The sequence below is a fragment of the Sinocyclocheilus anshuiensis genome, unplaced genomic scaffold (assembly GCF_001515605.1).
Source record: "Sinocyclocheilus anshuiensis isolate Anshui unplaced genomic scaffold, SAMN03320099.WGS_v1.1 scaffold88, whole genome shotgun sequence".
NCBI classification, from domain to species: Eukaryota; Metazoa; Chordata; class Actinopteri; order Cypriniformes; family Cyprinidae; genus Sinocyclocheilus; species Sinocyclocheilus anshuiensis.
In genome coordinates this window covers 1153597-1165377 of record NW_015555728.1, presented here as the reverse complement: position 1 = coordinate 1165377, position 11781 = coordinate 1153597, and the positions used below count along the sequence as shown (strand labels likewise).

General features: G+C 36.9%; 2 protein-coding genes and 1 pseudogene across 5 annotated transcripts in view; 1 reads left to right on the top strand and 2 right to left on the bottom strand.

Annotated features, from left to right (window-relative positions):
• The window catches only part of LOC107672708 (patatin-like phospholipase domain-containing protein 7), a 10959-nt pseudogene extending 6526 nt beyond the window's left edge, over window positions 1-4433 (bottom strand).
• Window positions 4434-6111: 1678 nt separating this feature from the next.
• LOC107672724 (39S ribosomal protein L41, mitochondrial) lies at window positions 6112-7339 on the top strand. 4 transcript variants are annotated; one of them, XM_016466024.1, is made up of 2 exons: window positions 6112-6231; window positions 6769-7331. In XM_016466024.1, exon 2 carries the CDS (start codon window positions 6797-6799, stop codon window positions 7202-7204), a length of 408 nt encoding a protein of 135 aa, XP_016321510.1. In that variant the 5' UTR covers window positions 6112-6231; window positions 6769-6796; the 3' UTR covers window positions 7205-7331. The 4 variants fall into 4 exon arrangements, with proteins under 4 accessions (XP_016321510.1, XP_016321512.1, XP_016321511.1 ...); XM_016466026.1 differs by lacking the exon at window positions 6112-6231 and adding an exon at window positions 6248-6343 and having other exon boundaries at window positions 6769-7336; XM_016466025.1 differs by lacking the exon at window positions 6112-6231 and adding an exon at window positions 6248-6392 and having other exon boundaries at window positions 6769-7335.
• Window positions 7340-8555: 1216 nt separating this feature from the next.
• The window catches only part of LOC107672791 (diphthine methyltransferase-like), a 10197-nt gene continuing 6971 nt past the window's right edge, over window positions 8556-11781 (bottom strand). Inside the window, 2 exon segments of the mRNA XM_016466156.1 lie at window positions 8556-9229; window positions 9775-9947. Of these exon segments, the coding sequence (XP_016321642.1) occupies window positions 8808-9229; window positions 9775-9947 (595 nt within the window). The 3' untranslated portion in view covers window positions 8556-8807.

The following is an 11781-nucleotide window of genomic DNA, read 5'->3' as shown; positions in this document are numbered from 1 at the left end:
CATCTCTCCACTCACCACACCAATGAGATCTCCCCGCCCATACTCTCCAGCGAGCTCTTTTTTCCCATCATTCTTCATGATGACAGAGCGAAGACGGCCACTCAGAACAATGAAAGTGCTATCTGGCTTATCACCTTGTCTGAAAAAGACAAAAGAGAAAAAAGGAAGTATTACTTGAAATATGTATTACATACACTCTCAAGTTACATCATTGCAGAGCAGCGACCTGGGACACACAGATCTGGATCTGAGAGATTACACGGGCAAAGTGTGCTTACCTATAGACAGCCCGTCCGGCCTCCAGTGCCATCCAGTCCAGGGCAAAGTCAATCTGTCGGACAAAGGAGGAGACCCTCCGTACCACAGTGTGAGCTACATTTAACACCATTCGAAGCTCAGCCCGCATTATCCTAGTGGACAAGATACACAGTTGAAATGTTAAGCAGTGTTCTGATATGAAATCAGTTATATCAGATTAGGTTGCTACTTATTATCTAAATACTAGAAAGCATCAAATGATGAATTTTTCTCATCAAATGATGAATTTTTCTGCATAATCATCTCGGATTTTGTTTGGATTTGTTTGGATTTGTCCTTACATCTGGTGGGGAGAATTTCTGCTAGAATTTTCAGTTGCCTTAAGTGAAATTTGGTGCACATCACTTACTCATAGAAGTGTGTTTTGGAGATAGGCAGGAAGCAGCAGTCACGGTGGGCACGCACAGAAAAGATGAGAGGCTCTCCTGTGAGAACGGCCAGGTGGCCCACCATCTCTCCAGGGTGAGCCACAAAAAGACACGTTTCTTCTTCTCTGTCAATCAGTCTCTGGTACACATGGAGAGTTCCTGAGATGACAAACTGCACGCTCACATCCTGTCACAGACACAAAGTAGAAATGGATTCACGTGTGATTTGTAATTGATAATTACACTATTACTGAAAAATGAAGGGGAGTCAAAGTGATAGGTAACTTTCTACCTGGTCTCCCTCGCTTGCAACAACAGAACCTGCCTTAACTTGTCTCAGAGTCACCCTATCTTCCAGAAGACTGGGGTCCTGAAGCACAGTTACATTTTTATATTACATAAATAATACATAATACGCAATGTTCCAAACATTATAATTACATTTAACTTATTACTTCATTAGAACAATATAATTAATGTGGCCTGACCTGAAGCTGAATAATTTTAAGGAAGTCCCTCTTGGCAGCTTGGAAAATGGCATTAACTTTACAATGGTGGATGTGGCTGGATTGCCCCCCCGTCGTCTGAGTAGTGAAACACAGCTGAAGGAGAATGTTGCATTGTCACCGACTTCTTTCGAATAGACTGGACAAGACAAGACAAGAGACAAAGGCACATGTGAGATATACAGAATATAAACAAATGTGAGGAAAAAGAAGGACAGTTTATGGCTTTTTCTGTTATAAAATTACGCCAAGGTACCTTATGAATGACAATAGGACTTGTAGGGGCTTCCTCTTTTGTAATGCTTGCTCTATCAAAGGCCATATTGTAGTCAGGAGACCCTGCTGTAAGATAAGCACACATTACCACACTCAAAAATGTTCATTATGAATGTAGAAAAGCATTATGTACAGTGTCCAAATCAGTACTGGGTATTTTGCAAAAGGTGCATGGAGAAGCACTACCATGGGTGCCGTCAAAAGGTGTTGACAGTGAGCGAGACTTCCTGAATAAAGCAGTTGGACTTTCTGTATGATGATTCCCACCATCTTAAAAAACAAAATAGCAAGTAAGACATAAAGTCTGCTTTATAACTCTTAGTAATCTTTTTTTTTTAAATTAGGATATTAGGGAAGTTTGAACAAAATCATACAAATCAAAAATCTGCCTTAAATGTAAATGATTCTCAGCAAATATTTGTATTCAACTACATACACAAACATACCCTCTCCTCTGTACATCCGACTTGTGTCACTGTAATGGTCCGTTGACCTCTGTGGGAATTTTTCAGTCATTTCTTCAGTTGTCTGTGAGTGTCTGCGCAGTCCTTTGCCTGGACTGGCCTCTCCTACAACACTGGCCACTGAGACTAGTGGAACAGCTTGACTTTCCTACATGATATGATAGTAATGGTCTATTCAACATATGTACTGTAATAAATACTGTAATACTGTAGAGCATGATTTATAAACATCTAACCTTATTGAAAAGTTCTGTGGTCAGGCCCAGATAGTTGTGAAGGACAAGAAAGGTAACTCTCTGAAGACGCACCATGATGATCTAAAAAAAAAGGAAGAAAAAAGCTGTATCCCATCATAAGAAAAACAAAACAGATATTTATAAAAGCTGATTTGACTGTCTCATATTTGTTTTTTTAGAAAAAATAAATTCAAATAAATGCTATTCTTTTGAACACTGTATTCATCAAAGAATCCTGAAATAAATGTCATAGTTTCCACAAAAATCAACATTGATAATAATAAGAAATGTTACCTGAGCACAAAATCAGCATATTAGAATGATTTCGGAATCAAGTTGATGCTGAACATTTAGCTTTGCCATCATATGAATAAAGTACATTTGAAAACATATTAAAATATAATTTTTAATTGCAACTTTTGTGAACCTAAGAGACAAAAAGTTTTTAAAAATCTTACCGGCTCCTTCAGACGTTAGTGTATTTTAGGTTTTAGGTTATACCTGAATAACTCGGACTAGGGTCTCTGGGTATTTCTCAAAGACGGACTGGAAAGCCTGTGCAGGGAGGCGGAGAACAGTAGTTGGGGCTGCTGCCCTGGCTGAGACAGTTTTATAGGGAGCTGGATATCCCTGCAGAATAAGGGGTTCAAATATGAGACATCTTTTAAAACTCTGTGAGCATGAAAACAGGCATTACAGGCATTTGCATATCAGAGTGGACAAAAATTAGGCCAGATGGGTTTTACAGTGATGACATCAAGGATGCTGAGAAGACTGTGAACACTGTCTCCAGGAAAAACATGCTTCACCACAACCTCAGACCCATCCTGAGCCAGAGAAACAAAAATACATTTAGTCATAAATCTATATAAAAGACAGAAAACAACCCATTTTCAGTAAGATAGATTAAAAACAGGTATATTGTTTGGCTCTTACATTCTCATGGATGCACAGATCAAGATGCCCATCCTGCACCACAAAGATGCTGTCATCAATGTCACCTGGGCGGAATAATCCTTCCCCTTGCTGCAGCTGCACAAACACCATATGTCGAAACAGTTCCAGGAACAGAGGCTTCTCAAAATGACCCAGTATCCTGAGAAACACACAGATCACAACACATTAGCTGCTGAACAGCACTGCCAGATGACTGGAGCTTGAATTCTATGAACTGTTTATTATGGAAAAGAATCAATATCTCTTGTAGGATGGCAGGACAAGGTACCAACCTCACATTTGTCAGCATATACAGGACCTCAGAGGGCAGGTGAGAGTTCTGCATGTCAAATTCAGTCAGATCTGCTTCCAAGAGTGAAGGTGGAGGCTCTTTCGGCTGAAGTGTTGGTGGTTCCCTTCGGATACGCAGGATTCTGATCAAGAGATGGATAGGAAGTTTAGATGGTAATGGATTTGCTTTTAAATGTGTGATTTTTCTTGGTTTGTGACTTTCCACATACTTGCGAGCTATTGATAGAACTTTTGTTCTTTTTCTGGTTCGCTTTTGAGATACTGGACCTGAGTTGGCTGGTGAGGACAAGGTCTGCACCTGAATGGCCACAAATAACAACACTGCAAAAATCATCTCATGACCATCGTATTAACCATAGTTTTGTTGACAGTAACACAAGTAACAAGGTAGCCTATTTTCCATCTAAAGTAACAAGTTCTGGTACCTCATTATCTTCCTGCCATAAAACATAACTTTGTCTCTTTTTCTGAATCGATATTTAGGACCTTCAGCTTGCTCTTCTCCTGGAAAATCAAAGGAAAAACAATTGATGAAAAACTCAAAATCTTAAAACTTCATATTTCACATATTATGTTTATTAAAGAAGCACTTGTGGAAAATCATTTACAAAATCATTAAATCATCAACAATGTCACACTCACCAGACTTATATCTTCTGTGCAGAAAAAAGGTAACAATACTGATAAATGAAATTGCAACAGCAGCTCCAATCAGCACACCAGCCCACTGCATTATGAAATGACAATAAAGACATTAATAAAGCTGGTCTGTAAGACAAACAATTCGGACCACTGAGTCACTAAAACATAGGTGGAATTGTCATATACCATGGTGCTCTGTAACTGATCCTCTATGAAGTGCTGCATGCGAGCCTTGATCTCACTCCCAGATGGCAGCACTAGCTAGAATACCCAAAAACACAACAAAATCATCATTATAAACCACACCGCACAGGAAAAGAGAGCCTGAGCAACCACAATGTGAATTTAGCCCAATAGGACCAAATCCGCTAACATAACGGTTACTTTTTCAATCTCAGGTGAGGTTGATCTAGGAAATGGGGAGCTTCTCTGAACACAGACCTGGTCAATGATTGTTTCACTGTGTAAATTACAAGACAGATACTTTTGGACAAAGTCCAGTTTACTCTTATGGGGTTGTCTCTTCAAGAAGTGTACTGCAGATCCTTTTAGCAGGAAAGATGATTAATAGTAAATAGCCTGGCTTTATATATGTATTTATTCATTCACAAACACTCACATTCACTGGGTGTTAGCCAGTTGTTTAAAATCAAAAACAAAAATTTTCTTTAATATGTCTTACCGGATATATATTGCGCGCATCATCTTTTTCTTCCATATCTTACAGTAAGGAAAAAGTAGAAATCCACACATTTGACAAATTAAAAATCGAATTATCTACATCATGCTTATTTTATAACTCACAATGTTCTTCAAATATACAATGCCTTACGCCTATTAAAGAGGCATGAAGCAATTTCTATGTACATGCTTAACCCTCGAGACCCACTGTTAATTATAACATTAAAATAGCATAATACCTATTTCTACTAAATATGAGTTAAAACTTCATACAACAGCAGCGCACTTTCCATAGCATAGGAAATGCCATTCCACAGCATGTTTCATAGCAACAAATGTGATGGGAAAATATTTGCAATTTGAATCTCCCAGCACATAGTCATAATGGCCTGTTGACACCATTACCATCAAATAGTACTGTATTTCACCTCTAATATTTCTTCATTTTTTTTGTTGTTTTTTTTGTTTACAACACTACAAATGAAAATGACAATGATTGTGTCTGTAACAACCTGAATCAGGGAATCATCTGACACTGCCTGTCGTCCCTCTTTGCAATCTGACACCCTGTATGTGATTCATGAGACCCTCTGCTAGGGGGGAAAAGTCAAACGCTCAAAGCAGGACGAAGGTGACGCTAAAACTTCAACTTCAAGTGTGTTGCACAGAATGGAAAAAACATTGGAAATAAGAATTTGATTGCTTTAGGCCGGGCTGCAGGAGGGCTGTGGCTCTGGGTCAGAGGTAAACACAGTTCTGTTGTTTACACACAAGCCGAGGCTGTAAACACGCACTTGTAATCAAATACACTGTTAATCACTGTAATCACAAGATTGTAAAAACATTATGTGGTTGTATGACGCGAAGATCATACATGCAAATGATGTCAATAAATAAATGGAAAATACCTTCGGAACGGCGTTTTCAATCAGTTTTTGTCACTCTCAGTGCACTTTAAAGTCTCCCAAGGATTCCATTCACGATGTCAGTCCCCCACCGATTAGCCAGATCCTTCAAGAAAACAATCCACACAGTCCGATTAAACAGGCCCAAAATAAGACTAAACGAGCCCAGTTTCTTACGTTGGGGATTTGGATTATGGAGGAGGGAGAATTGCTTAATTTCACTGATCAGAGATGTACTCTATCATAAGCCTATATATTATGATAAACTGCAACTTTTTGCAAATTAATGTCTTTTTAATAATTATACATATATTTTAATTCCAATAATTTTAATATATATTTGTTTCATAATTTTAAAAACTATGCAACTTGCGACTCAGTAATATATAAGAAAAACAAGCACAAAGAAACTTATAACAATCGGACATGGCAACACTGTCGAGGACGAGCGCAAAGCCGCTAATCAGTATTCGCTGCTCCTACTGGCTCTCTCCATGCTGATCTGGCCAATCACAGTGGATTTCTTTATCACGCTTAACGTGGGACTACAGTGATCTTCTTGAAAGCTCAGTAGCACACTGTCCAAGGTTAGTGTGTGTCTTTTTATTGATTTCTACATTATATTTCATTACATTATACTTTATTCGTGGCCAGCAAAGTTTTCATTATTTTATCGCGAACTGTTTTGACAGCACAACTGTAAGTGTAATAGCTTTCATTTTTCATTTTGAGCCAGTGTTTCTAAAAAGTAAGACGTAGTAAGACGACCTTTAAAAAGATGTCAAGATGTTAATTTTGTTGTCATTCTCGGTACATAATTTATTAATGATGACAGTTAATATGTATTAATATTTACAATGTTCATGCTTACTGCCAACCTACAACTGCACATGGAGCATCAGTTCACCTGCTGTAACTCCTTCTTAACATACTGTTGCAACCAGTTAATGCCCAAATAACAGAAATACTACAATTTTTGTTACTACTGTAAAACTGTATTCAGTTTATATCTCATTCAAACAATGTAATATATAGTGTAACATTGTTAAAAATAGAATTAATTTGCCTAAGTAATGTTATGAAATTGTTCTAAACATAATTCAAATAAAATGATTTCTGAACAGGTTGTTGCTGCAGTTAAATCACTGTAAAATGGGGGTGCTCTCAGCTCTGGTGCGGGGGCTCGTGAGAGGAGCTGACAGAATGGCTGAGTTCACGAGCAAGCGCGGGCCCAGGACATTCTACAAGAGCAGAGGCGCCAGACCCACTGGAGTCCTCACCTCCAGCAGAAAGTTCATACCTGTACAGGCCATGATACCAGAGTTTGTGGTGCCCAATCTGGAAGGATTTAACCTGAAACCGTATGTGTCATACAAGACCCCATCAGGGACAGAGCAGCCCATGACTCCAGAGATGCTCTTTAATCAAGTGGTGGCCCCACAGATCGAGAGAGACATTGAGGAAGGGGTTTTCAATGAGGAGAATCTTGAGAAATATGGATTAGAGAAAACACAAGAGGGGAAGCTGTTCAAGATGCATCCCAGGAACTTTGTTCGTTAAATGGACTTTGTGTTTCAGTGATTTGCTGATGGACTGTAAACAAGTGTGTGATGTTTTCTTAAACTTTTCAATGAACAGAAGTCATGAAAAATTAAAACCATTTCATATTTAGCTCTTCATCTGGAAATTCTTAAAAACTACTGGAACGAAAATTGTCCAACCCGTAGCAAAACTGATATATTGCCAGTGCATAATTTCACAAAGCAGGGGCTTTCAAACGGGTTGGGGTCAAAGGAAATGTTTACAGAAAAATGTAAAAATAAGATTTCAATAAAAATGACAATTAGATGAGTAAAGAAACAAAAAATAGATGAATAAACAAACTTTTGATTAAATAAATGGATTCAAATAAAGAAGTAAATAAAATAAATAAATATAGTACTATAACAGCACTATGATTAGGAAAAGAAAACATAACTATGCAACTTGCAAGAAACTGAGTATGTTCCAAATAATATTTTAGACATGCTGTAAAAAAATATTATTATACATTAGATCATAAAAGATGATAGATATCATAATAAAAAACGTAAAAATATAAAATTAGACTTTTTTTTTTTTAACAAACGTTTGATTAAATAGAGTAAATTAATAAAACAGTACTACGGTGATTAGGAAAAGAAAAAGACTGTGTACCTAAATAGAAACTAAATATTGTCCAAATAATATTTTAGATATATAATAATAATATTTTTTTATAATGCAAGTAGAAACCATATAGATGCCTCTTAAATTTTAAAATGGGGGTCTCTTGCAAAGGTATAATCATATTTGGGGGTATTTAAAAAAATTTTTGAAACCCCAACCTTAGAGAAACACAATTTTACAAAATAAATAAATGTAGACACTTGTATTTATTAATAGAGTTATGGTCAGCACTATGATTAGGAAAAGAAAACATAACTATGCAACTTGCAAGAAACTGAATATGTTCCAAATAATATTTTAGACATGCTGTAAAAAAATATTATTATACATTAGATCATAAAAGATGATAGATATCATAATAAAAAACGTAAAAATATAAAATTAGACTTTTTTTTTTTTAACAAACGTTTGATTAAATAGAGTAAATTAATAAAACAGTACTACGGTGATTAGGAAAAGAAAAAGACTGTGTACCTAAATAGAAACTAAATATTGTCCAAATAATATTTTAGATATATAATAATAATATTTTTTTATAATGCAAGTAGAAACCATATAGATGCCTCTTAAATTTTAAAATGGGGGTCTCTTGCAAAGGTATAATCATATTTGGGGGTATTTAAAAAATTTTTTGAAACCCCAACCTTAGAGAAACAATTTTACAAAAGAAATAAATGTAGACACTTGTATTTATTAATAGAGTTATGGTTTATTTGTTATAAAAGGTCTTTGTCTGGTTCTCAATGTAAAACTAGAAAAGGTCCATTACATTTTCTAGCTAAAATATATAGTCAGAAATTGACATTCAGTTGAAATAAAGATAGAGTATCTCAAAATTGCATATACTGACTGCTAAGCAATACTGTAGATGTTACAGCAACACAATGCATCGAAATGTGCAGGTCCAAATAACCTCAACTTAAAAGCTTTTTAAAGCCCATCATATCGACTGTGCTCAGGAAGAGGGGGTGGGTTCAGACGGCTTCTGTTGTTCCTCTGGGCTCCAGTCCCATCTCCACACGTGCATCATGTGGTCGTAGAAGGAGCAGGTAGCCATCAGGCAGGACAGAGACTGGGAGTCTTTAGCAGGGCTGGTGAAGGGGTCTGGAATTGAACTTTTTTCTGGTAAAGAACACTGGTCGGGTATGTACCGCCCCGAGTCATCCTCCAGAGAGGTGTCAAAGCTGCCGGTGGGCGATTCATACTGGATCCTGAGATGGCCTCCAGACTCTGTGAGCCTAACGCTGGTTTGGGGAGGTTCTTGAGGAGAGGAGGGTGTGGAGTTGCTTAGGGGGAGTCTGGACCAGTCTGCTCCATATGCTAAGGAGTTGTGTAGAATATAGGAGGCCAGAACTGGGCATGGTGCATCTTGTCCCTCTACAAACATGAATATTAGGGAGAAAAAAAAAAGCATAAAGAGTAGAATTCAAAATCAAGAATGTTCAAAAGTTAGGGGTCAATATGATTCTTAATATGTTTGATAGAAGTGTCTTATGCTCACCAAGGCTGCATTTATTTGATAAAAAATACAGTAAAAACAGTAATATTATTAAATATTATTACAGTTTAAAAGAACCGTTTTCTATTTTAGCACATTTTATCAGCAGCCATTATTCCAGTGTCACCTGATCCTTCAGAAACCATTCTAATATGCTCAGGGAACATTTCTTATTATTAATAATGATGAAAACAGTTGTGCTGGTTAATATTTTTGTGCAAACCATGATACAGTTTTGTAAAAAAAAACAAAAAAAAAACAATTTGAAATAGAAATAACATGTATATCTGTTTCTTTTGATCAATTTAATGCATGCTTGCTGAATAAAAAACAAAAACAAAAACACTGACCCCAAACTTTTGACCAGTAGTATACATTTTGTAATTTACAAACAAAGGGGCACATCAGTAAGTGTAATTCTTACCCATAGCTTTCTGGCAGTGGAGAATGTGGAAATCATTATGCATGCATGCTGCTAGCAGCAGGTGCTCTTGACTGGGGTGCCACTTGAGTCTCCACACACCTCCACCCACTGCAGTCTCACTCAAGGGCTGCTTCATGTTCCTCCCATCCCAGAGCAACAAGTTCTCATCATAGCTGCAAGAGGAACAAAAACATGTACATTTGTCATATGATTAAATATTGTGTGGTCAAGTGAATTCGCTGTTGGCCAACTGTACTTTTGCGTCCATTTTTTAACACAGAAATGAAATATGGAAAATGTATATTTTTTCTGTAATGGTTCAAACACTGATGAATAGAATAAGCAGACAGTTTTTATTATTCAACATTCATATTTCATTAAAAATCATAAAAATGATATAAAGCTTGTTTTTTAATGTATATAAATGCTACATTTAATTTCTAGCTTGTTAGCGTCTCTATACAGACGCCATAAGCGCCCTCTCGCGCTACTGATGTGACACATGACTATCTGAGCTGTATGATGTTTTTGACATATTGGAGTACATAGCACAAAAAACATTTAGCAAATTATGAATTTTATTTTTTTATTTATCAGCAAATATCTCAGCACTACTTCAAATTGGCTACATGCACATACATAAAGTTCAAACTCTTAAGCTTTCAAATGATATACATTTTTAGTTGATCAAGGCAATGGTTTGAAAAATATGATTAGTAATTTTTCGCAGAGGAGGGGGGCGTCCCGCCCGTGGTACACTCCGTTTTAGAGGGACTACTTGGCACTCGTTGAAGAGGTTTTCGTGGGGGTCTCGGGTTTAAAGGGTTCAGTTAGAATCCACTCAAAACACCACAGTTTTGTTCAACGCTGCATGCTCGGGAGTCTCATAACAAACAAAGTGTAACATGATGTAAATAAGAGATTCATTGTGCAGTGTACAGCTTCATTGATTATAACAGAACTTTGTGAGATCGCAATCAGCTAAGACGAATGACAGGTTTTTAGGGAGCTCTCTTTGCACGCTTTATGTAGGCTATATGTAATTTATGTTATCCATATAGGCCTATTTGTATAAAACTTTTGTTTTTCACGCTACACGCTGGAAAATCCTCTTGCAGGAGATGATTCCCTTCCTAAATTATAACATTAGCTATATGTTTTACATGTATAAATTATGCTGTTTGAGAAAAATGTATAAATATAAATTATTTTTTATTAAATTATTGTCTTTTAAATTTCCACTGTGCTAAAGCCAAAGCAAATTTAAGAAAATATTATCTGGAAATATTTATTTCATGAATTCATATCCAAGTTATTTTCTACCCAGTTGCATAAAATAAAACATTAAATTCAGATTTATCTGTAAAACATTTTTCACAATGAATACAATTCCAAAGCAACTTGAAATTATATATAGAACTGTAATGTGGTCAACAGACCTGGGACAACCTGGAAGTCATGCAGTAGACTACTATCTGTCTTAGAGTGCACTGCATTAATATTAATAAATGACTATATAAATGAAACTTTATTTGGGGGGGGTAATAGGGTAATATTACTGGGTAATAATAAACCACTTTTTTCTTTAGAACTACACCACTGGTGGGTGGGTGGGTTGGTGGAGACCATAACTCGCCGTGTAGTGTACCTGCTTTGGCTAGGGCATCCGTTTGGTCGTTGAGGTCCTTGTCTGGACCAGGTTGCTTCGAGTGGCCTTTCACTTTCTTCCAGTAGACGATCATATCATGTTCACTTGTGATGTCGTCGCATGCCTGGAACAGGTGTTGGTGTTTAACTGGTTTGCTGTTTGCTGTCTTGAAACCATTTTGCTTCCAGCCTGAAAGATGGCATGTGAAGCCAAGTCTGGCATAGTTGGAGTCTGTGCAGATGAGCAGTTCTCTGATGTTATGAGTTGATGCTATCTGCAGGGTTATGAGAATAGCTGCTATCTCAGCATATTGTGATGATTGTGGACCCAGCTTGAAGTGTTGTGGTGGGCAGGGCAGA

Excerpts from the sequence above, each read along its gene's own strand:
- LOC107672724 (XM_016466023.1), top strand. The coding sequence starts at position 6,502 with ATGTTCATGCTTACTGCCAACCTACAACTGCACATGGAGCATCA. Across the intron at positions 6,546-6,768 it reads CAACTGCACATGGAGCATCA|GTTGTTGCTGCAGTTAAATC; the intron begins GTTCACCTGCTG and ends ATTTCTGAACAG.